We start from the raw sequence: 25,696 nt of genomic DNA, 5'->3' as shown, positions 1-25,696 counted from the left end.
AAGGATATCTATCTGTAAGAGCCACAAGGGAACAGTATTTCCTGGATACAACAGGGCAGTCACACTTTGATAACTCCCAGCAGTTGAGACAGCATGCACAAGACCTACAAAATGACAAGAAATCCCCTCATGGAGAGGAGGCAGTCATGAAGTCCCACAATTAGCTTAGGAGCTATGGATAACTGATAGCCTCTGAGGGTGGGGGTCAGTTTTCTTTAAGAGTGTAAATTCTGACACCAATGACAGCCTATGCTGGAGAGGATGTGGAGAGAGGGGGCACTTCTCCATTGCTGGTGGGAGCACAAACTTGTACAGCCATTTTGGAGATCAGTATGGCGGTTCCTCAGGAAAATGGGAGTTAGTTTACCACAGGACCCATAAATTCCTCTCTTACGCACATACGCAAATGATCCACATCCATGCAACAAAGACTTATGTTCAGCTATGTTCATAGCAGCATTATTTGTAATAGCAAGAATCTGGAAGCAACCTAGATGCCCTTCAACTGAAGAATAAAGAAGATGTGGCACATTTACACAATGGAGGAAGATTACTCAGCAGAAAAAATAACAATGGAATCTTGAAATTATCAGGCAAATGGATGGGACTAGAGAAAACATCCTGGGTGAGGTAACCCAGTCACAAAAAGACAAACATGGCATGGACTCACTCATATATTGGATTTTAGACATAGACCAAAGGATTGCCAGCCTACAGTTCATACCGACAGAGAAGCTAGGATACAAGGAGGAACCTAGAAGATTCATACAAGGTCCCCCATAGAAGGGGAAAGGGACAAGATATTCTGAGCACATTGGGAGCAGGGAGGCAGCAGGGAGTGCAGAGGGAGTTAGGAAAAAGAGAAAGGAAGAAGAGGAGAGGAGAGGGCGTTAGGAGAAAGAGATGGGGAGGAGAGGAGAACTTTAGGGATCAGGAAGATTGAGTGGAAGGATGAATAGACGAGAGCAAGAAAAGATATACCATAATAAAGACAGCCATTATAGGCTCTAGAGAAATGTCCAGAGACCTACAAGGATGACCCCAACTAACAATATGAGCAACAGTGAAGAGGCTACCTACCTTAAATGTCCTTCCCTGATAATGAGAATGGTAACTATCTTATATGCCATCCTAGAGCCCTCATCTAGTAGCTGATGGAAACAGAAACAGACACCCATAGCCAAAACTGAGCCTAATTCATGAAATCAGTTGCAGAGAGGGAGGAGTGATAAGAAAATGGAGGCAAGACCAGACTACAGAAACCCACAGAGACAGCTGACCTAAACAAGAGGGAGCTCATGGACCACCAGATTGATAGCTGGGAAACCAGCATTGGACTGACTCAGGCCCCATGAACTTGGGTCTCAGTTAGAAGGCCTGGGTCTAAGGGACCTCTGACAGTGGAACCAGGACGTATCCCTGGTGCACGAAAGGACTTTGGGAGCACATTCCCCATGGAGGGATACTCCCTTACCCGAGAGACAGGAAGGAGCGCCTAGGCCCTACTCCAATTGACTTGACAGATTTTGATGTTTCCTTCTGGAAGGCCTCATCCTCCCTGGGAAGTGGGTGGGGAATGGGGTGGGAGGGGGGATGGGAGGCATAGGAGAATGAGAGGGAGAGGGGACTGGGATTGATATGTAAAATAAGAAAAAAGTAATAAAAAGGAGTGCAAATTCTGGTAAATTGAGTATAGTCCACTGGAAGACCACATATCCAAGAATATATGGGACTATTTTTTTTATAAAGACCACACTAAGTTGGGTGTGTAGGGAAGGGGGTGAGGCATCTGGAGGAGGTAAGGGAAGGTGTGAGCATAAGATAAACACAATAAATTAAATTCTCAAAGAACAAAGACGACAGCAGCAAAAAAGAACCTCTATCTGAACAAAGCTTGTATGTGACTTACTGATCATATGAGGCCACATCTCTAATGAATTTGGGCCTTTTTCTGTCCCCATTAGCAAAGCAAAAAGTGACATATACAACCCTCCATGCTTTTCTCATATCCACTACAATACAGAGTATTTTTCTTTGTCTTTGCACACATGGCAAAAGTTAAGTCTTTCTCTGAGAACTAGAGGAGACAGCTTTATTTGTGGGGTACAAATTGACCAGGAAGACTCACTAGAAACTTTAGTTTTGAAAATGTCACACACACACACACACACACACACACACACACAAACACACACACATACACAGGAACATTATTCTGCCATAAATATATCATATCACAAAATGGATAGAACTGGGGGTATTTGGTAGCAAAAAAATAGAGATAAAATGGGTAGAACTGAAATTTTTCATGTTAAGCAAAATAAGCCATTTTCAGAAAAATGGATATTGCATGTTTCATTGCGAATATGGAACCTAAAACAAAAGTTCTGCGAGGAGGAAGATATTAGGAAAGACAGAGGTCAGAGAGGGAGGGAGTAAAAGAATGTGTAACTATGCTTTAAATATATCACATGCAATATGAAAATGTCACTGTGAAACAAACTATTCTGTACAGTATACACTAACCATGCATATGTATATATAGATGTGCATGCATGTATGTATACACACACATGCACACACATACACACACACACACACACACACACACACACACACACACACACGTGGAGGGCTGGGGCTTGAATCCAGAGTCTTGTATGTGTCACATAAATACTGCCACTGGATTACATTCTGAGCCCTTTAAAGTTCACCTTTGAGAAAATATAGCATTATGAGGGATATATTGTAATATGTAAGAAGAGAGAATTTCAAGCAGAAAGGCAAACTTATACAAAGGCTCTATGAAGGGTTTGTGGCCAATTTGACCAAGGTATATCAAGGAAACTAGGATGATTAGAGAAAGGAAAGATGAGGCAGAAGTGTAGTAAGTTTGACTATGGTAGACGCTTGTCAGTTATAATGAGGATATTTGTAATTTTTTTCTAGACATTTTAGGAAGGAGGGCTGAAGTTTACAAAAGTGTAAACTGATCTATTTTCATTATTCTTGACAATAACAAGTTACTAGAAAAAAAAGAAATCTTACAATCAAAGCATTTGAATTTTGGTGATTGAACCTAGGCCTCATGCTATCAGGCAAGCACACTACCACTAAACTATAATCATAGCTCAGTACTCAGTAAATAAAGCCAGTCATTCTTAAATTTTCAAACTATTAAATGATTCATTATTGGTTAAATTAATTATATATAAAAGAAAATATCCATTAAAAAATTGTATTTACTTAGAAGCATTCAGAATGTCAACAAAACAGCTGCAATTTTTTTTTAAATTGCAGAGTGGTATTCAGTTAACAGAACAATTATCTTCGTATAAGCTGCATCAGAGACAACTGAAGATGGAAAAAAAAACCCAAAACAAAAAAAAGAAAACCAAAAAAACTACTGTCCCCATATATAACTAATTTGTGCTGTGCACCAAGAACCTGCTTTAAATTTCCATGCCAATTTACAACCCCCAGACTGTACCAGGCAAGGTTAGTAGCAATTGAAAATACCAGGGCTACCTAAAGACACATTCGGTAGTGTGTTAACTATACAAAAAAAGACACTGTACAGTTTAAAAACAAATCTTACACAGCCTTACATTTCAATTTTTTTTCTTTAAAAGGAGTGATTTGTGTACAGGGGGGTTAAATGCTTTATAGACAAAACAAAAAACAAAAACAAAAACAAAACTGCGCTAGAACCAACTTATTCATCATCATCTTCTTCTTCATCATCTTCGTGTTCCTCTTCTTCCTCCTCTTCCTCATCCTCTTCATCCTCCTCATCATCTTCCTCTTCCTTCTTTTTCTTGCTCTGTTCTGCCTTGACCACCCCCCTTTTCACTGCATCGGGTTTCCCTTTAGCTCTGTAAGCAGCAATATTCTTTTCATACTTCTCCTTCATCTTGGCAGCCTTCTTTTCATAGGGCTGCTTGTCATCTGCAGCAGTGTTGTTCCACATCTCTCCCAGTTTCTTTGCAACATCACCAATGGACAAGCCTGGGTGTTCTTTGATTTTTGGGCGATACTCAGAACAGAACAAGAAGAAGGCCAAAGGAGGCCTCTTGGGTGCATTGGGGTCCTTGAACTTTTTTTTGGTCTCCCCTTTGGGGGGGATGTAGGTTTTCATTTCTCTTTCATAACGAGCCTTGTCCGCCTTTGCCATGTCTTCAAATTTCCCCTTTTCTTTAGCAGACATGGTCTTCCACCTTTCTGAGCATTTCTTGGAGAACTCTGAGAAGTTGACAGAAGCACCCGGATGCTTCTTGTGTTCCTCCCGGCAAGTTTGCACAAAGAATGCATATGAGGACATTTTGCCTCTCAGCTTTTTAGGATCTCCTTTGCCCATGTTCAGTTGATTTTCATCCGCGAGGCACAGAGTCGCCCAGTGCCCGTCTGGCTCACGCTTGCCCTGGTGCTGTCTCTATGGAGCTCAATGTACTGCAATCAAAAGAAAATATCCTTAACCTGACAAAGAATACATGAAGATCTCTGATCTGGTAGATTTATCACTACCCTGTGGGCTACCAGGACAATGGATCTTACAAGTTTCTTCCACTTATTGATAATATTTCTAATTATTACTTTTTGTGTGATACTGTAAGTAAGCATCAGTAAAAATAACCTTGAAAAAGACATGTTACACTAAGGAATAAAACAAAAGATAACAAAATGAGGAGGACCTCAGAGAGGTTGTGGTCAAACAAAGAAAAATAAAGAGAAGGAAGCATGCATATTAGAAAGGAATAAATGACCAACTTACAAACATTCTTAAAGTTTCATCATTTTGGATTTGGCATGTATAAATTGGGAGTATGTATTTTGTTGACATTTTGTTTCTGAAAGTATTACACGGATGTAGAGCCCTGTATGGACCCCTGAGGCACCTTGAGCAAGCCTGAAGCTGTTGGCTGGAACTCCTTGCCCCAATGCTGTTATTGGTACTCTTCCTGTTTAGATAACACACACCTCGTGGGAAGGAACTAAGCCTAAAAATCCTGTTATTTTCCACTGTGCTGTAAGTCAGTATTTAAGCCCATTCCATCCCCTCAATAAATGGCCATTTGGCCATTTGGCATTCTGACATTGCCATTGAAGGAATGACCTGCTTGTCTTGTCTCTTTATTTCAATCTCTAGGCCTTCGCCCAATTTGTGGAACAGATCGTAGCACGGGCGCTACACACAGAGTAAGAGTATCCACTAATGGCAACTCAGGTTTAGAAACTTTTTTATAGTTTTTTTTAATATATGAAAATTTTTTCTGCTTTCCTATTTTTAAGTAAACTTTTCAAAGGTTGTATAAGTAGGTGCTTAGTAGCATTTAGTTGTATTGTCTTGACATTAAATCACTTTGTCTTTTCTGTGTAATGATATACTAAAAACAAAAACAAATCTTGCCTTTTTATAATCAAGGGTGTTTGTCCAGAATGTCTCCTGATGGAAATTGGATTTCTCAATCAAATATTTTGATTTAGCATTTAGAATTCATGAAGTATGACATTTAGGGAGAATATAAATTTACACTCACTTATTCATATACTTGAAAATCACTGGATCTTTGTCCTGTTTACAATGTATACCTGTTTTGGTAACATTGAAAAATAAAATTTCAGGGCTGGAGAGATGGTTCAATGGTTAAGAGCACTGGCTGCTCTTCCAGAGGACCCAGATTCAATTCCCAGCACCCACATGGCAGGTCACAACAGTCTGTAATTCTAGTTCCAGGGGACCCAACAACACTCTCACACAGACATATATGCAGGCAAGACATCAATGTACATAAAATACCAATAAATAAATTATAAAAGAATATAATCTCAAAAAAGAGAGGATGAAATGAGAACCTGTTTATAGAAAAAGAAATGGCATTTAATATAAACCAACACAAACAAAAAGTGTCACCTAAGAACTATTGATACTATTAAGATATCAAAAACTTGGCTACCAGAAAATAAATATACAATAGTAGAATATTTTCTCTTAAATACAAAGTTTCCTATCAGAAATTGTAATTCAAGAAAGATTGTTTAGGCTGGAGAGACAGTTCCAGGGAGGAAAATGTTTGCTGCTCTTGCAGAGGACCAAGTCCTGTTCCCAACACCACATCCAGTAACTCACACCTGCTTGTAACTCCAGCTCTAGAGAATTCAACCTCCTCTAATGGCCTCCACAGACACCCAAATACTTGTGATGTACACACATAGACACCCATACATATAAAAAAACCCGATAAATATTTTTTAAAGAGAACTAATAATTTAGAAAACTTAGCAAATAATGTGAATTAGACAGCTGAAAAAAATCTGTGCATCATAAAACATAACATAAAAATGAACAGGCACTCACAGGCATGCTCCTAGAGAGGAAGTCTTGATTTTAAGATAACAAATAGTTCCACAAGTGAATCTGCAGATTTACTGCTATTACAATACAAAAATCAGTACCTATTTCCTTTACGATTTCATTTGGAACTTGATCAATAAACATAAATGTGCTTATTGAAATGTGCTTTAAAAGAAAATCAGAAATTGTTAGCAGTGGTTAGGAATTGAAAAGCTACAAGATTCTTCATATATGTCTTATGCCTTATGTATTTCCTTACTGGTTTGATTTAGCTTTCCTTTCATGCTTGGAGATTGAATCGGGGCTTTAAACATGCTTAGTAACAGCATGTTACTACATAAAACAGGCTTTTGTTGTTGTTTTTTCCTTTTTTTTCTGAGACAGGGTTTCTCTGTGTAACATTGCTGGCTGTCTTGAAACTGGCTCTGTAGATCAGGCTGGCCTCAAACTCATAAATCCTCCTACCTCTGCCTCCTGAGCACTGGGATTATAAGTGTTCAACACTGTGCCCAGCTGACAAAAGACATTATTAATCTTGACTAATACACAAACACAATCTCATTAGGCCGTCCTCTTGGCTCTTTATATCTGAGAGATGGATTACAGACCCTTTGAAAAACTGTAAAAGTCAAAGATTTCTAATCCTAGCTCCTAAAATTGACTTAGACCCATACACAACCAAAAATAAAACCTTTAGAATGAATATCATTTTAGATGGACCACAGAGTTACTTAAGTACCAACATCTAATCGAGATTAATAAGTGTGTCTATTGGGCATTGTAACTTGGGTCTGAACATATATTTTGCTAAGGGAGCACCAAAGTGATGGCGACTTGCAGTTATTCTACAGCAAACCTAGGATTCTACCAGTTTCTTGGAGTAAAGTCAGAGGTGAGAGGGCCATCAGGCTGTAACTTTCAGAGAAGGCAGTAGTAGTAAATGGAATATTAAAGAAAACATTCACCAGGACACTGTGTAAAAGAATATACATCAAGGGATCTCACAAACTCCAGACTGGCATCTGGGGAATCCTCATAAGCCTGAATTGGGCCCCCTGAACATGGGTATCAGCTGGCGACTTGAGAATTCTAAGGGGCCACTGGCAGGCAAACCAGTATCTATCCCTAGTGTATGAACTGGCTTTTTGGAGACCATTCCCTGTGGAGGGATATTCTCTCAGCCTAGATACAGGAGGAGGGCCTCCTTTGATGATCCCCCATGGGAGGATTAACCCTCCCTGAGTAGCGGATGGGGGGGAGGAGATGAGGGTTGGTGGAGGGAATGGAAGGATGGGAGGGAGAGGGAACTGGGGATTGGTGTGCAAAATAAGATTGTTTTTAATTTAAATTAAAAAATCAATTAAAAAGAATATACATCAAGTCAATCTGAAAACCGCTTCCCCCAACAACCACTTCTGTATTCACTGAAATATTCTGCTCCATAGGCAGATAGGAAGCGCAATCCATTCCATGCCTTACTGAGCTACCCCTAAGAGAGGAAAGGTAAGCTGCTAAAGGCCTTCACCCATGTGACCACTTTGATGACCTGCCCATTTATATTTTGGGAGTAAGCAATGAAGTCAGAGGACTGCATGCAAGGGATATAGCATTAAAGGGTCAGAAGTGTGGGAGGGAGCTGTGCTCTATCCTTTCTAACAAGGCAAGGGGGGATTTTGCAATCCTGCACCCGCCACAGAATTACTTTGCTTAGCCTTGAAGATCGTCTTTTCATCTAAAGATAAACCACTAGACTGGAACCTAACCCAGGAACAGGTGTACAAAACTGTCATAGTTGCAGTCAAGAAATTATAGGAGAGTCACACAGCAGTAAGCAAAAGCATGATAATGTTAAATAAATGGATTTCTCTAACAGGACAAGAGAAGATCATTTATTTATTCAGCTTAAAATTTATCCCAGAAGGAAAAAAAACATATGATATTATTTATCCAAAATAAATAAGGCAAGGGAACTTCACGGATCAATTTACAGATCATATGGAAATATGTTTTTATTAGCAAGAAGTTATGCAATTTAGATGCTCAAATACTTGGCCTGCTTTGAAAGCTTTTTCCCACATAGCCAATAGAATTCATTTTTTTGTGTGATAAAAATTAATCAAAATTAATGCAAGAGAAATTCTTGTTTTTTAAAAAAAAACGTTCCTGTCAGTTTTTGCTACTATTTCCCACACTTAGTTCTTTTTTGCTGTGTCTTCTTCCTGTAAAAATAAAGCTGTAGTCACTGTTCTTAAAACAAAGGAGTGTTCCAGAAGTGTAGATCTCACCTCCAATTCTTGTATCCTCTTTCATGTACATCCATTATCTATACAGAAGCAGAAATTCAACCACAAGGGAAATGGTGGCTACTAGTAGGTTGGGACTTGAGGATGGAGAATGGAGGGGGAAGCTTGGAGTAACGGGGGATGGGGGAATTGTGAGATAATTCCCCAAGAGAAAAAAAAAATGTCAACAGTTCTCCCAGAAGCTGCAGCTCTTCTCCAGCCACCAGAGAAAGCAAATAGGGAGAAGGGGCTACTTTTGGTTGGAGGTTACAAAGACAATGAATGATTGACAGGACCTGATGCGGTGGGATGAGGCAAGAGTGGGGATAAAGGAGGGGGTGCCTGATCTTGATGGGAGTGGAATTCCGGGACCCAAGCTTACTGGCAACCAGACCCTCACGTGACCAAGAGCTGACGTGGGCAAAGGTACTTAAAGCCTTGACGGCCATCCCTGCCATCTTCCTCCGGGTACCAATGCTTTTAAGCTGCACACTGCCAGAGAAGAAGAAAATTCCCTCAGGGCTGGACAGGTGGGTGTGAGAATGAACATTCTGAGGACCCGGGGGATACAGATAGCCTAGGGATGCGGAAGGTAAAAGCCTTGGGCTTTTCTGCATCCTCAGCCAGTCCAGGTTTTCCAGACTCCGGGATCTCTGGTGCAGTGGATTTTGGTGGGCAGCGGGTGAGAGGGGAGGAGGGGAATGAAATGACTATCCATTGTATGAAAGAAACCGCTTACTTATCTCCCAGCTGTTTTGCGGTTTTGTTTTTGACGCTCAGGCTTGGCCCCCTACTTACCGTGCTGTTTTGAGAAGGGCGGGCAAGAGAAATAAACGTGGCAGCACATTCAAGCCCAGCAAGGAGGTTGGGATCGGGTGGCCGGAAGGGGCTTGAAATTTGGAAGCAATCGGTATTTCTCACTCCCATCCTCCCTTTTCAGACACCTTGCTGCCGTAACCCTCCCTCTCCCCTCCCCGCCCATCCCCCTGTCCTTCTAGGGTGCTAGGAAATGGGTGTGCCAGCTTCTGTGGGAGAGATGGCGGATTTGGAGCTGTTTAGGCTTCACAGGCTGGGGGACCGTGAGAGAATCTGGTATTAAACCGCCATGCTAACTGCCAGGCTGCTTTCCAGACACCTACGGCCCACAGAGCCCTTCATCCTGGTCTTTTCAGCCCTGGAAAAGGAATTCTGGTAAGCAGGCTAAAGAAATGGCGGTTATCTGGGGTGGGGGTTGGGAGGCGGAGCCCAGAGCAGAGAAACCACGGAAAATCACGACCCTGAAAAACTGAAGAGGCGGGCCTAGCGGCCCTTGTTCTGCAGTCTAATGCTTGGCTAGGAAGATGGGGGGAGGGGTGCAGAGTAATTGAGCATAGGCTAGGAACACTAGAGTATCTGGCAGGAGTCCCTCTTGCTGCATCTTAGCCAGCGCTCTCGCCTCTCCCCCTATGCTTCGATGCAGCAGAAGGGGTGTGGCCCTGTGTCTCAGAAAAATGGCGGCCAGGGGTGGGGCGAAATAGAAGGGGGCAATGAGTGCCTGGAGAGCCTGCGCAAACAGGGAGGTCCGAGGGGGATGTCAGGGGCTTGGGGGTGAGAGATGCAAGAAGAATTAAAGAAATTTGAAGGTATAATTATTTGCCATTGAGGTGTGCTGATAGGAAAAGGCTAACACTGTGGCTCTTGTTCTGGATGCTGATATGTCCACCAGGTTCTTAGTCCGCACCCGCAGTCTTTCTGCCCTTCAGTCTGTCCTCAGCATGAAGCTCTGGCTGAAGTAAATTAAGGAAGCAGAAAATCTCTGAGTTCTTGCAGGTCAGTGTTTGGGGTAAGAAATGTTGGCTCCCTGGTGTGGGTGTAGCAGAGCACAGAGCATAGAACCAGAACACATCCCCCTGCATCTTTTCTTTCTTTAGGATACCTTTGTCCTGGCTTGCCCTTTTGGGGGCGGAGGAAGAGGCATGTGGTATCTGTCTTTTTAAAATAATAGCTGGGAGAGAAAAGAAGGAGTACTGAGAGGATTATTGTTTTGGTGTGTGTGTGTGTGTGTGTGTGTGTGTGTGTGTGTGTGTGTGTGTGTGTGTTTTGAGATGCACCAGAATGCAAATCAGGGGAGAAACATCTCTCTATCAAAGGCTTAAAGCTACCTGTCATCTACCCACAGATCCAGCTCCCTTTAGGCTCTGCAGCTGCAAGCACAGTGGGAATTGCTCCTGATCCCAGGAAGTTGGTATGTACATGAACATTATCTGAGGACATTTGAATAGGGGTGGAGGCATTGTAGGTGAATCTCAAATTTCCCACTCTCTGCCGGATTTCCACATTACCCCCTGCCCATTTAGGGACAAATTAATGATTGGTACTGGAACTGGGAAGGTGACTGGAGTTGAAGAGAAGATCTAGAGCTGATCTCTGTATCAGCAAGTGCAGGCTTCTGCCTATTTCCCCAAACTCTCCTCTAAGGTTAGCACAAAGCGAGCCCAAACCATGTGCCTCTCATTTCTTATGTTTACTCCTACTAGATCCAGCTCAGCTTGCAACTCAGAAGAACTTCCAGATTTGAGCTTGAGAGCCTTGCTTTGACTGGTGCATGCATTTCACTTAAGCAAGCCGGTTCCACAACCTGGATCAGAGAATTGTTCCAGTTATATCATGAGCCGAGCTCGGGATGCTGGCTGTGTAGCTGCTGGAATAGTGATTGGGGCTAGTGCCTGGTACTGCGTCTACAAATATACTAGAGGAAGAGACCAGAAGAAGAGAAGACCAGCCAAGTCCAAGAACCGAGCTTCGGTGGGTACTGGGACCAGGGCTAGAGCTGGACTAAGAGCTGGATTCACAATTGACCTTGGGCCAGGTTTCAATCCCCCAACCCCGGTCAGTGTTGAGGCAATGAATAAGGCCCAAGAGGCATCCAGTCTTGCCACATCTACAGCTGAAGAAATGGCACCTGCTGCACCCAGCCGTAAGGATCAGAATGGGGCAGGAAGTAAGGTTCAGGGGGCAAATGGGACTGGGACTGAGTCTACTACTATGCAATCAGTAGTCCTGACTTCAGCTGCCAGTGCAGTTACACCCCAACCCAAGGTGGCACAGGTTCCCACAGCTGCAGAGGCCCCCAAAATAGTAGTGGCTCCCAAAGTGGCAGAAGCTCCCAGGAGCACAGAGGTTTCTGGGGCAGTAGTACCCCTTGGGCCAGCATTACCTCTTGGGGCAGTCCAGTCTCCTGGACCAGTAGTACCTTCTCCATCAATAGCACCTTCTGTGCCAACAGCAATTCCATGGGCTGTGGCATCTCCTGGGGTAGCCCAGTCTCCTGGGCCAGCAGCACCAACCATGGCAGTCCAATCTCTTATGCCAGCAGCGCCTTCCTGGGCAGTAGTCGCCCCTCCTGGGGCAGTCTACATTCCTGTGGCAGCCCACTTTGCTGGGGCAGCAGCAGCTGCCAGGGTAACCCAGTCTCCTGGGACAGTGATACCTCCCCTTCCACCCCAGTCTCTTGGAGCAGCAATGCTTTCCAGGGCAGTCCAGTCTCCTGTGGCATCAGTGCCTCCCAGAGCAGTCCAGTCTCCTGGGGCAACAGTGCATCCCGGGACAGCCCAATCTCCTGGGGTGGTAGTGCCTCCCAGGGCAGTCCAATTTTCAGGGGCAGCAGTGCCTCCCATGACAGGAGCCCCTGTTGGGACATCAGTGCCTCCCAGGGGAGCAACAACTCCCACTGGAGCAGCATTTGCTAGGGGTCCAGCAACTACCCAGAGAGCAGCAACCGCAGAGGTCATGCAGGTTCCTGGGGTGGCAGCACCTACTAATGCCACAGAGACTCCTAGAGTAACAACACCTGCCATGGTGGCTGCAGCCTCTCTGCCAATGCTTTCTGGGGCCGCAGAGACACCTGGGACTTCAGGGTCCTCTAAGACAGCAGCCACTGGCAAGAAAGCAACTCCTGGAGCTCACACTGGGGCTATACCTAAGGCTGGGTCAGCCACTGGTGCTGTGCCCAAAGGTGGGGGCAAGGGTGGAAACAGGAACCGCAATGGAGGCAAGGGCAAAAATAGGAAAAACAAGGTTGAAGTAGATGAATTGGGGATGGGTTTCCGTCCTGGTGATGGGGCTGCAGCAGCTGCTGCAGCGTCTGCTAATGGAGGCCAAGCTTTCCTAGCAGAGATTCCTGAATCTGAGGAAGGGGAATCTGGGTGGACTGATACAGAGTCAGATTCAGACTCTGAACCTGAGGTTCAGCAGAGAGGGAAGGGGAAGAGAACCATTCCCATGCATAAGCGCCCCTTTCCATATGAAATTGATGAGATTCTGGGTGCGCGAGATCTCAGGAAAGTCCTAGCCTTGCTTCAGAAATCAGATGACCCTTTCATTCAGCAAGTAGCCCTGCTCACCCTGAGCAACAATGCCAATTACTCATGTAATCAAGAAACAATTCGAAAGTTGGGAGGCCTCCCGATTATTGCAAACATGATCAACAAAACTGACCCCCACATTAAGGAAAAAGCCCTAATGGCCATGAATAACCTGAGTGAAAATTATGAAAACCAGGGCCGACTGCAGGTGTACATGAATAAAGTGATGGATGATATCATGGCTTCTAACCTGAACTCAGCAGTACAGGTAGTTGGGCTAAAATTTTTAACAAACATGACTATTACTAATGACTACCAGCACCTGCTTGTCAATTCCATTGCAAACTTTTTCCGCTTGTTATCTCAGGGGGGTGGAAAAATCAAGGTTGAAATTTTGAAAATACTTTCAAATTTTGCTGAAAATCCAGACATGCTCAAAAAACTCCTTGGTACCCAAGTGCCATCGTCATTTAGTTCCCTTTATAATTCTTACGTGGAATCAGAAATTCTAATTAATGCTCTTACTCTATTTGAGATTATCTTTGACAACCTCAGAGCAGAAGTGTTCAACTACAGAGAATTCAACAAGGGTTCCCTGTTTTATTTGTGTACTACATCTGGGGTGTGTGTTAAGAAAATTCGAGCCTTGGCAAATCACCATGATCTCTTGGTGAAAGTGAAAGTTATCAAACTGGTAAACAAATTCTGATTGTTCTGTGCCCTCAAGTTCTGTGATTTCTCAGTTTTCAAATCTGGAAGCATTAAAAATGAGATGTTATTGTGCTTCTACTTGTGTTTATAGTGAAGGGGTCTTTTTTGCTGCCAGTTTAGAATAATGTGTCATTCAGGGTGATGTTGTCTGTGACAGTCATCAGCTTTAAGCTGAACCATTTTCTGAATACCAAATAGTCCTGTAGTCCTGTAGTACTGAAGACACATTTGTGATGTGAATTGTGCTGCTTGTGTGGAATATTTTTGCTGGGTCCTCTATGTGAATTGATAATGAACCTGTCCATGAATGCCCTACACTGCTCTTACTTGTTTTGACTTGAATTTTGTCACCAAAGACTTCATGTGTGTATCATCAATAAAGTTGTGTGTTGCAAATGGCAAGAAATGCTTCTTGTGCTTGAATTAAAAGTCTAGCTGCAGAGGTAAAGACATGAATACAGATGGACTACTAATAGTACCTGGGCATTTGCTCAGGGTCAGATACTTGTTATCTGGGAGGATGATGCAGAACTTCAATGAGTGATGCACTTAAGCTGAGCCTGAAGGACAACACAGAAGTGTGGCCTAGAAAGGAGGAATTATATGAAGAACGGCATAGGGGTGGGAATTCTGTTCCTATAACAGGGAGGGAGGTAATTTCCCTGAAACAGAAAAATAGAAACTGTGGGAGAGCAGTAATAAATGATAAAGGTGAGAACTTAGGGTGAAGAAGCTTTTTGTTTTATTTTGTTTTGCTTGTTTTATTTTTAAGGTCTTAAAGCCTCGGCTTGGGGACCAAAACATCCTATCATTCAGGGAGTAACAGGACATTTTAAAATATGCATATAGAAAAGGAAAAACAGGGCTGGGAAATAGCTCAGCTGGTAAAGTCCTTGCCTCACAAATATGAAGATTTGAGTTTGATTCTGAAAACACACTTTAAAATGCTGTGTGTGACAATGCCCACTTAGAATCTTGGCAGTAAAGAGACAAGAGGATCCCTGGGGCTCACTGGTCAATCTAACCTAATTGATGAGCTCCAGGCCAGTGAGAGACCCTGTATCAAAAGAGGGATTGAATTCCTGAGAATAACACCTGAGATTTTCCTCTGGTCACTTCGCGTATGTGCACACACATGAACACACACATAAAAATTAAAGGTAATCTGGTAACAAGGTGCAAGATGGATTGAAGCTGGCATGGGCCTAGGGATAAAGATGAAAAAAAAGAGCAATCATTTTAAAGTTTTAATAAACCAAGCCTGAAATGATTAATGGTGAAGTGGGGTGGTAATAAGAAACGGGTGTGAACACACACACACGCAAACACATACACACACGCAATACATACACACACGCACATGCCCAAGACCTGCCACCTGACAAAATTCTGACAAGAAAAGGCTCTCTTAGGAAACTGTGAGGACCACATAGTGAGACCAAATGAATTCTCATTTAAGATGGGAAAAATCAGCGATAGAATGACCTTTGGTGCTGACTCCGTGTAGGCTTCTCAAAGCTACATACAGGTCAGCTCAGCCCTCCTTTGGAAAAGGAGCTGGGGTGAGGCTTTTCTTGTACCCTTACCCCTACTCCTTAGTTTCTAAGTGTACATTCTTTCTTGTCTAGCTAACCCACTAAAGCAATGAAGAAAGAAAATAGAAAGACCCTAAAATATTTTTCTAAACCTAGTCTGTTTTGCTGATACCCCAACAAAAATAATTTATGGAGCTTTGGCTGAATCACCAACAAACAACAGAGAGAGACAGAGAGAGTGGGGTGGGGGAAAGGAGGGAGTGAGGGAAGAAGAGAGGGAGAAAAGGAGGGAGAGATTTATTGAACATCATGATGGCTAGAGACAATATCACCATGTTATGTAGTTAATATTTGCTATGACAGAATATTTTTAATTTTCTAATGACAAAAAGTAGATTGATATATTTTATAAAGTAACTTAATTTAACAACCTCTGTTAAAAGAATCATTTAACAACATGATTCTTTACACAAGAATATAATCAGTATTTGTCAATTCATCTAAAAAATTGAAACAAAAATACTTCTATAAAAACATTACACTTGATCCTAGCTGAAAGACTGAGAAGGGATCTATAGTCACATTAAAAGACATGAATTTTTAGATTATATGACACATCATAAAGGTACGCACAATTGAAATTGAGGAAAATTCTCTCAGTATGTATGTTTTTATGTATCCCTTAAATAAATTGAGATAATATTTCATATCAGTATTTCTCAATGTGTAGCCCACAGACTATTGCATGTTCCTGAAAATGTATGATCAAAACCACTCTCAAAACAATACTAACATGTTTTTTACTGTTTCCACAGGATTGACATTTAGTACCAGATTACCAGTATCATAACAGGAATCAAGTCAAACTACACCAACAAAGATTGTATTTTTTTTACAGTGACATACTCAAATTCTTAAAATCCAGCTTTATTTTTAAATATTTTGATAAAGTCCTTATTCATTATGAAACCACACATATGCTAAACTTCAATACTTGAGTACATGTCCTTCAAATAGTCTGTGTGATGAAATAGGAAGTACTCTCAAAACATTGTACTGCTATCTGAAGTCAATGGTTTTCCTGAAGAAAAAAAAAATTATATAATAAGTGAGTGATCCTCAACTTGTGGGGCTCAACCCCTTTGGATTCAGTGACCCTTTTACAAGAATTGTACATCAAATACACTGCATATCGGATATTTATATTATAATTAGTAACTAACAAAATTAGAGTTATGAAGTAACAACAAAAAACATTTTATGGTTGGGGTCACCATTACACATGAGGAACTGTATTAAAGGGTCACAGTGTTAGGAAGGTTGAGCACCACTCATTTCAGTTGTTTGCTGAATTCACTATTGGTCATTGAACATCTATTTTACTTAAGGATAACTTTCAGATAAACTATAGCTATGCATACTTATGAATTTGGCAGACATTTTCTTGAAAATATCTGAAGACATGCTTTGAGGAAATCATTTCACAGTACTTGTCCCTAACAATAAAACCTTAGCTTTTAGGGAGAAGTAAAATGCTTAACAATGCCCGCTGTCTTTGTTTTTTGTTTTCTTTGATTTTTTTCTTTTTGTTTTGTTTTGTTTTGTTTTGTTTTTTGGTTTGTTTTGTTTTGTTTAAGTAAGTTTTCCTTCTTATTTTTTTTTTTATTTAGTTAACATTTTTTCATTTATTTTACCTACCCACCACAGTTTCCCCTCCCTCCTCTCCTCTGGTTCCCTCCCACCCCTGAACCCACCTCCCATCTACCACCCTCCCCATTCACTCCTCCTCTGTCTCCATTCAGAAAGGGACAGGCCTCCCATGGGCTTGCACAAATCATGGCACATCATGTTGAGGTAGGATATTCCTCCACCCCCCACACCAAGGCTAGGCACATAGTCATGTCTTTTTCTGCATGACTTAAGAGTGTTCAGTTGAGCTCATACATTGCAGATGGTTACACCAGAAGCTGTTAGCCTAATACCAGTTACCGAGGTAACTCAAATATCTTCCTTTGTTCAGATTGACATTGGAAGCTTCTATCCCCTTAAATGAAACCTATTTCATACAAAATAAATGTATTCTGGCCTTATAAATGAGAAAAACTCACATATTATAGATGTATTATTCCCTAAAGTCTAGATTTGAGTGCCTTAAATCACATCCCATGTGAAAAAATCAACAGCATAAAGTAAATGTGTCTGAAGCTTAAAATAGTAGTTCTTTAAACTAATAACAGTAGGTACTAGAAATTGGGCATCAGCTGTGTGTTATGTTATTATTCCTGAAACATTCCTTATGGGATCAGATATATTTTTCTAAAGACACTGAGAACACCTAGTAAAAACAGTTAGTAGGCATGTATAGGAGGATTAACATGAAAGATAAAGAAATTAAAGACTCTTAGTGTAAGAATCCCTTTCCACATGTCCAGAGACCTACAAGACTGACCCCAACTAACAATTTGAGCAACAGTGGAAAGGCTACCATAAATGCCCTTTTCTGATAATGAGATTGATGACTAACTCATCCACCATCATAGAGCCCTCATCTAGTAGCTGATGGAAACAGAAGCAGACACCCACAGCTAAACATTGAGCTGAACTGGAATCCAGATGCAGAGAGGGAGGACAAGACCAGGCTACAGAAACCCACAGAGACAGCTGACCTGAACAAGGAGGAGCTAACAGGCCCCCAGACTGATAGCTGGGAATCCAGAATTGGACCGACTCAGACCCCCTGGACATGGGTCTCAGTTAGAAGGCCTGGGCAGTCTAAGAGACCTCTGACAGTGGAACCATGATGTATTCCTGGTGCACAAAAGGGCTTTGGGAGCACATTACCCATGGATACTCCCTTAACCTAGAGACAGGAGGGAAGGCCTAGTCCCTACTCCAAATGACTAGACAGATTTAGATGACCTCTCCCGAAAGGCATCACACTACATGTGGAGTTGGGGGGATGGGAGGGGAGGGTGGTAGGGTGGCAGAGGAGGGTGGGAGAGAGGGAAAGAGGGGGGAAGAAGGGAGAGAGAGGGAACTGGGATTGATATGTAAAATAAAAACAAAAAATAAAATAAGTTATGAAACATAAAAGAAATAATGACTAACACTATTTCATAAAAGGAGTTGATAGTAATTATTTTACCATTTGTTTTTGGAACTAGTGAAAAAATAAAATAATAACATAAGGAGAAAAAAAAAAAAGAATCCCTTTCCACTTAGAGCTGTCATAAGACCTCTAAGGGAATAACTTTCAAAATTAAACTTCATTACCTAATGGTAATATAAGTTGAATTTACCACCTTGCTTTGTAGATTAAGAATACTATAACTGAAATAAATGATCTTTGAGTTTTAAAATATTAGTTTCCACTGTGTCCTGATAAGGGGAAAAATAGAAAATTGTCTCATATGAGACTCAAATTTTGAAATACCTTAGGTCTGAGGTTAAGACAGAGCAATAGAAGAAAAAGGAAGAGGGACCTAGAGAAATTGCTTAGCAGTGAAGGACCAGAACTTGGTTCCCAGCACCCACACTGGGCTTCATTCATAACTGTAGCTCCAGGGCTTTTGATATTCTCTTCTGACCTCAATAGGTATCTGTACTCACATTCATATACTGGGCCAGTTAGACATCTCAGTGAGTAAAGGAGCTTGCCATCAAGCCAAAGGACCTGAGTTCAATCCCCAAGACCGGCATGGTGGAAGGAAACAACCAACTCCCACAAGTTGATCTCTAAATTCCAAATGAGCACTTTGCCATGAATGCACATGTACCCATACACAGACAGACAGACACATACACACACCAAATATGTGTAATTTAAAATATTTTTAAGTTTTATGTGTGAATGAGTGTCTATGTCTGTAGGCCAAAAGAAGGCATCAGGCCCTAGGAACAGGAGTTAACAGTTGTGAGCTGTTGTGTGGGTGCTTGGAATTGAACTTGTGTCCTCTGAAAGAGCAGCCAGTGCCAGTGTTCTTAACCTCTGAGGAATCTCTCCAGCCCCATAAAAAGTTAAAGTCACATGCTATGCTTCCACTTTAAAAATATTCTTGGCCTGACATGATGGCACACACCTTTAATCCCAGCACTCGGGAGGCAGAGGCAGGTGAATCTCTGTGACTTTGATGACAGCCTGGTCTACAGAATGAGTTCCAGGACAGTCAGAGAAAATAGTGACACCTACCTCAAAAAAAAAAAATCTTAAATCGTCAAAATAGAGAGAGATGGAGAATAGATAATGGTTTCCAGGGGTCAAAGATGGTGGAGTAAGAATATTTGCAACTCAAAGGGGCAGCATAAAGAAGATTTGTAGAGTGATGGATAACAGCTATATCCTGACTGCACAGGCATTGACAAAAAAAAAAAAAAACGACATAGTTGTATACATATTTTGTCAGCTTCCTACTCTTGATATTATACAATAGTTCTGGGCAAGTTAAACATTGAGAAAAAAATAACTATGTAAAAAGTGAAAGAGGTTCCTCTGTACTGCTCTTGCATGTTCCTAAAAATACATAAGAATTTCAAAATAAAATATCTAAATTTTACTGGAAAAATCTAAATGTGTATTCAATAAAATCATATCAAAATCTATGAACAAGAATGTTTCCCAGTATGGTAGTGCATGCCTATATTTCCAGCACTTGGGAGGCAGAGGCAGGAGACTGAAGTTCCAGGCCAGCCTAGGCTATGTAGCAAGTTCTAGTTCCTCTCTTTAAAAAATGTTGCTTATACTAGAGTAGACAGCACAACAACCATGTGCATGCAGGCAATACAAATTGGACTCAGTAGATTATGTAAAGACTTGAAGTTGGGAAGGGATTTTAGGAAGAAGGATCTGAGACAAACTGGAGAGGAGAAAGAGGGTTGGATGGGAACAAAATAAAATGTGGTCATGGATGAAGGAAAAAATAAAAGTAAAACTAGAAAGAATAATCTTACAGAGCTAAAAATAAAGCATCAAATCATCAATCACATAGAAGAACTGAACCTATTTTCTCAATATTTAAACACAGAGAAGAAATGAACACTGCAGTCAACAAATTGATATAATAAGATATGCAAAGAGTCCACCGGGACAGCACAGTAGAGCTGACCCTATTGATAGGGGTGTAGGTGAACGGGACCGAGAACTGGCCTGGAAGATCTGATCCCACCCCTTGTCTGCTATATGGTGGCATGGGTAGGAGAGATATGCCATATCGTCACCCCACCCATGCCACCCCCACCCCCACCCCAGCCACCTGTGGAAGGTGGGAGAGCTAGCCCAGAGCCATCCCTGCCACTCACCAACTGCAGCACTAGGGAGAGTGGTCCCTGCATCTAGCCTGGACAACACTGTAGAGCTGGTCTTAAGGATATGATGTCTTAGGAGTGGATGAGCTGATCCTGAGGGCATGAAAGTAGGAGAACTGCCTCAGCCCTTGCTCATTGCTGCAAGGCGTGAATTAGCCGGGGCAATACTGGCGAACTCGCCCTGGTCGTGAGGATCAGTGAGAGCAGGCAGGCTGACCAGCCCTGCAACAACCCAGGCCTAGAACCAGGGCTATGAGTTGGCCCACCCAACATCTATGATCTGCTGGAGCATGTGATGGGGTGCTCCTGCAGACCCAAAGCTACAGGGCAACAATAGGATATCCAAGAGGAGTCCCAGTGAGGTCGCAGTATTGATAGTGTAGCAGAAACCAGAGGCCTTGAACCACACCAATAACTTTGCAAGAAAAGATTATATGGACTAAAGGGTATACTGTGTGACTCACTGGGTCACACTACAGCTTCCATAATAAGATCTTCCTTCCTTTATTCCTTCTCTTAAATTTTATTTTATTTGTGAGGAGTTGCTAGGGCATAGGGTAGATATGAAGTATTGGGGAGATAAATGGGATCAAGCTGCATTATGTGAAAGACACAAAGAATAAATAAAAAGAAAAGAAAGTTTAAAATAATATATATATATATGTATGTATGTATGTATTTAGAACCCAATAAAAGTAAAATATCCTCCAAAGCAACAGAGGAACCCTTTTAAGTAAACATAGTATATTTACAATAACTGGACATGAACTTAGGTATATGTCAATTATCAACAAATCCAACTAATATGCATCATAAAGATTAGCTTATTGGACCAAAATGCAGTTCAAACAGAAAAAAATAACATTTTTTTAATCCCATGAGCCAAGCTGAACCTAGTGGAGTAGGTCTATAATCTCAGCACTTGAAAGGCTCAAGCAGGAGAACTAGAAATCTGAGACTACATTCCCCATGGAGGGATACTTCCCTTAGCTTAGAGACATGGCAGAGGGCATAGGCCTTGCCCCAAATTATTTGACAGACTTTGAAGATCCCTCATGGAAGGTCTCACCCTCCCTGGGGAGTGGATGGAGGATGGGATGGGGAGATCTTTGGGGGACATGAAAGGATGGGAGGGAGAGGGAACTGGGATCAATATGTAAAATAATAAAAAATATTTTAAAACATTGTCTGGCATACAACTGAAACTTACAAAATGCATGTTCTGTAAATGCATGTTCTAAATCACAAAAAAAGAAAAAAAGAAATCCTAGACTAACCTGAACTACAAGGGATTCTGTCTCAAAATAACAACAACCAAAACAAAATAAAATAAAAACCTGAACCAGACATAGTGGCACTTGGGAAGCTGCAGCAGAAGGATCACCAGTTCAAGGCTAGCCTGAGCTATATAGATGAACAGTCTCAAACAAACTACTACACCAGCAAAACCAAATGCTTGTGTTCTGGGTTCTTAGAGTATGCCTTTTAATTATTTTGTGGGCTATAAAAGAAAGCATAGTTAGCAACTAAATAAGGAAAATGAAGTTGGTGGTCTCCTCCATTACTAGTGAAGGTGACTTCTAGCTCTAGTGTGTGGGCAATAGAGCCTAAAAGACAGAACCAGCTCCAAAACTTGAAGATGCTAGAAATAAAATGGCTCCAAATTCTTTGTGAGCTGGGGGATACAGTCAGTGTGCATGAGAGGTTAAAAAACATTCCAAAATCTATTTTTTTTAATGAGGAGGGGTGGGCTAGACACTTGACTCAGCAGTTAAGAGCACGTGTTGCCTTTGTGAAGAACCTGGGTTTAGTCCTTGCACCCATATAGCAGGTCACAACCATCTATAATTCCCATTACAGGGGATCCAACATCCTCTTCTGGCCTTTGTGGACACCAACCATGCATATAAATGGAGGCATGTTGCATGAATTCTAGTTAGTCTTAATAAAAACTCAGAGTCAGACATTGGGGTTATAGCTGAAGATCAGTAAAGCACAGCAGCCAGCCACTAGAGAGTTCTCACCTCTACCAATGCTGGGACCAAAGGGGAGATCCTGTCCTCAGCCTGCATCTCCAGACTGCATCCTCAGACTGCTTAGACTGCACTGAACCTCTGACTGCACTGCTCCTCTGCCTGCACTGCTCCTTAAACTGCCCTGAGCTCCTGACTCCTCCCACCTTATATTCCTCTCTCTGCCCAGCCCTATCACTCCTGTTTCCACCTCCCTAGTGCTGGGATTAAAGGGTTGTGATCCCAAGTGGTGGGATCACCTCTCTGCGAGCTCTGTTTCTCCTTCAGACAGATTCAGTCTCATGTAGTATAGGGTGGCCTTGATCTTACAGAGATCTGTCTGCTGCTGTCTCCTGAGTGCTGGGATTAAAGGTGTGTGCCACCACTGCCTGGCCTTTATGGCTACTAGTGTAGCTGCTGAGGTTAAAGGTGTGTGTCGTCATTGCCTGGTCTCTATGGCTAGCTTTGCACTGTGATATTCAGGCAAACTTCAATTGTTAGATCATAAACAAAATATCACGACAGAGGCAAAACACTCATATACATGAAAAATACAAAAAAAAATTAAAAACAAATGTTCCATTCTCCTGCATACTGTAAGGGAAATCTCTCCTTTTTCAGTAGATTTAAAGTCAATGCGTACAAGAGAGTATCCAAGAATATATGGTAGGACAAGGCAAGAAGTGAGCTTGAGACAAAGCTTCAAGCCTTATTTCCTCAAAAGGAAATGCCACAGGAATATAGGAAATTGCTGGAGATTACATTGTGGGCATAATGTGTGAATCTTTAGAGCCTGTGGTTGTCAATATTGTGATGTGATTGTTAGGAAAGAAAAACGACAAGGAGGAATTTGAGGAAGCTGTACCAACATGACCCTGGAAGTTTTATGGCAAGTGGAAATGATGCAAAACTATCTAGGGACATGTATGTAACTATGCACACCTCCTAAAGCATGGAGAAGAAAGAGTTTCAGGACTGAGGCCATTTAGTAGTGCTTTCAGTTGTCAGACGCTGTGAGCTTGTTCCGAATTGGCATCTTGTTTCTACACAATGTACCCACATTTTTAAAAATTGTGTGTGTGTGTGTGTGTGTGTGTGTGTGTGTGTGTGTGTGTGTGTAAGCATGGGCACTCATTCCATGAGTGCACACACCACAGAAGTGTCTATATGCGAGGACAAACTCAGTTATCAGTCCCCACCTTTTATATTGAGACAAGGCCTGCTGTTTCCAGCAGCATGTACCAGGCTAGATGGCTCATTAGCTTTCACTGATCCTCTTGTCTCTGTTTTGCATCCTACTATTCTAGTAGCAGAATACTGAAAGTACAACAGCACTCTATCATATATTGCTTTATGTAGTGTGCTGCTTAGTTTTGTCAACTTGACAGAAACACAGACATACATGGCAAGAGAAAATCTCAACTGAGGACCCAACTGTGGGCATTTTCTTGGTTGCAAATTTATGTGGGAGGATGCAGCCAAGTGTGGACAGAGCCATTCCTGGACAGGTGGACCTGGACTGTATAAAAAAGATAGCTAAATAATCTAGGGGCTGCAAGCCAGCAAAGCAGCACTACTTCATAGCCTCTACTTCAGTTCCTGCTTCCAGGTTCCTGCCTTGGTTTCTCTCAGTGATGGGCTATAACCTGAAAAAAAAAAAAGAAAAGAAAAAGAAACAATAATATCTTTCCTCTTCATGTTGTTTTTGGTCATAGAAACAGAAAAGCAAACAAGGGTACATGGGTTCTGTGGCTCTAAACTCAGATTACTATATTTGCACAGCGAGCACTTTCACCCACTAAGCCCCCTCCCCAAGCTGTATGCACAGCTTCCATAAACACTACCTCCATGATTCCCTTAGGAATTGCATTTGCCTAACACTAGGGAAAAAGACTGACCATACATTGTACCAGTCAGTTTATATAGGAAATGTTCAGAACATTTTAGGAGAGACCAGTGGACAGATATTATGACTGCTAGGCTGGCCTCTCCATGCTATCTTAACTCCAATTTCTTGTTTGAAATGTAAATTGTTCATTTATAACCCTCTTAGATTCTGTTACTATCTCCAGTTTATAGAGTTGGGCTCAAGGTCTGCTATGACAGCTCTGCATTTTTTCTCTGAATGGTCTGGTCTCAGAGAAGGAGTGAACAGTCAGGTACTTGAGGGCTGAATATCATGGCTTCAGTTCCTTTATGGAACTGTTCACCAAGATGTTCCCTTGTTAGGAAAGATTGCACCTTTGTTACATTTAAACTATGTCCATAGAGAGGCTGGATAGATGTCTCAATGATTAGGAGTGCTTGCTGTTATTGCAGAAGACCCAAGATTGCCAGCACCCCCGGGTTGGGATCTTCATAACTGTTAGCAACTCCAGCACCTAGGGATCTGACACTCTCTTTGGTTTCCCAGGTAGCACAGTCCTGCAATCTCAGGGCTGGGAGAGATGAAGCCAATGAATTACAGATTTGAGACCAGCCTGAGCTACATATCTCAGCCCTATGTCCAAAACTTAAAAAGAAAAAAAATCTGTTGTGTTGATGCCTCTTTTATAAAAAGATGCTCTTTGCTAGTTGCTACTAACAAGCTCTGACTTCTTACATTCAGGTCAGACATAAAGTAGCTGTATTGTTTGTTACCTTGTCTCTTTTGCCTGGATTTCTGTCCCCTCCATCATTCTCTATACAAGCGTTCTCTTTGGCACACAAAATCTTGTGATAATTTTTATCTGTTTCTGAAAAATTCTTTATAAAAATTGCTCTTTGCAGATTTCAATCTTTAATTTGTATTATTTTGTTGTGGTGATAAGAATTTGAGCAGGCTGTAAAATGTTTAAATTTCTTGTGCTATTTTAAGCCTATCTTAAAAGTATTTAAAGGATCAAATTGAAACACCTGATGGTTGAAATTTAAAAGCCAATTATATTATTTCCATGGCCTATGAATCCAATGTTATGTAACTTCAAAAGGGTTTTGAGTGTGTTAAAGTTTAAATTGTAGTATTTAATAATGAAAACAAATACTTCTTTTAACTATGCTCATGGACATCAGCCTGCTTTGGGTATCTACTAGTGTTGAAGATGTACATAAAACTACTAATTTAAGCCAAGTTTTTTAAAAAAGAAAATGATATTCAGTACAAAATAGTGTTTGAAGAAAA

General features: G+C 41.6%; 2 protein-coding genes across 2 annotated transcripts; one reads left to right on the top strand and one right to left on the bottom strand.

Moving 5' to 3' along the window:
* Positions 1-3,604: 3,604 nt before the first annotated feature.
* LOC127218298 (high mobility group protein B1) lies at positions 3,605-4,372 on the bottom strand. The gene has a single exon (XM_051179342.1). The coding sequence runs from the start codon at positions 4,355-4,357 to the stop codon at positions 3,716-3,718; it is 642 nt and encodes a 213-aa protein (XP_051035299.1). The 5' UTR covers positions 4,358-4,372; the 3' UTR covers positions 3,605-3,715.
* A 5,211-nt stretch (positions 4,373-9,583) lies between these two features.
* Positions 9,584-14,094, top strand: Armcx2 (armadillo repeat containing X-linked 2). The gene is made up of 4 exons (XM_051179341.1): positions 9,584-9,825; positions 10,340-10,443; positions 10,793-10,858; positions 11,151-14,094. The coding sequence occupies exon 4, from the start codon at positions 11,281-11,283 to the stop codon at positions 13,684-13,686; it is 2,406 nt and encodes an 801-aa protein (XP_051035298.1). The 5' UTR covers positions 9,584-9,825; positions 10,340-10,443; positions 10,793-10,858; positions 11,151-11,280; the 3' UTR covers positions 13,687-14,094.
* The last annotated feature ends 11,602 nt before the right edge of the window (positions 14,095-25,696 follow it).

The sequence above is a fragment of the Phodopus roborovskii genome, unplaced genomic scaffold (genome assembly GCF_943737965.1).
Source record: "Phodopus roborovskii unplaced genomic scaffold, PHOROB, whole genome shotgun sequence".
NCBI classification, from domain to species: Eukaryota; Metazoa; Chordata; class Mammalia; order Rodentia; family Cricetidae; genus Phodopus; species Phodopus roborovskii.
The sequence above is the reverse complement of the archived record's forward strand: the minus strand, read 5'-3'. Positions and strand labels throughout refer to the sequence as shown.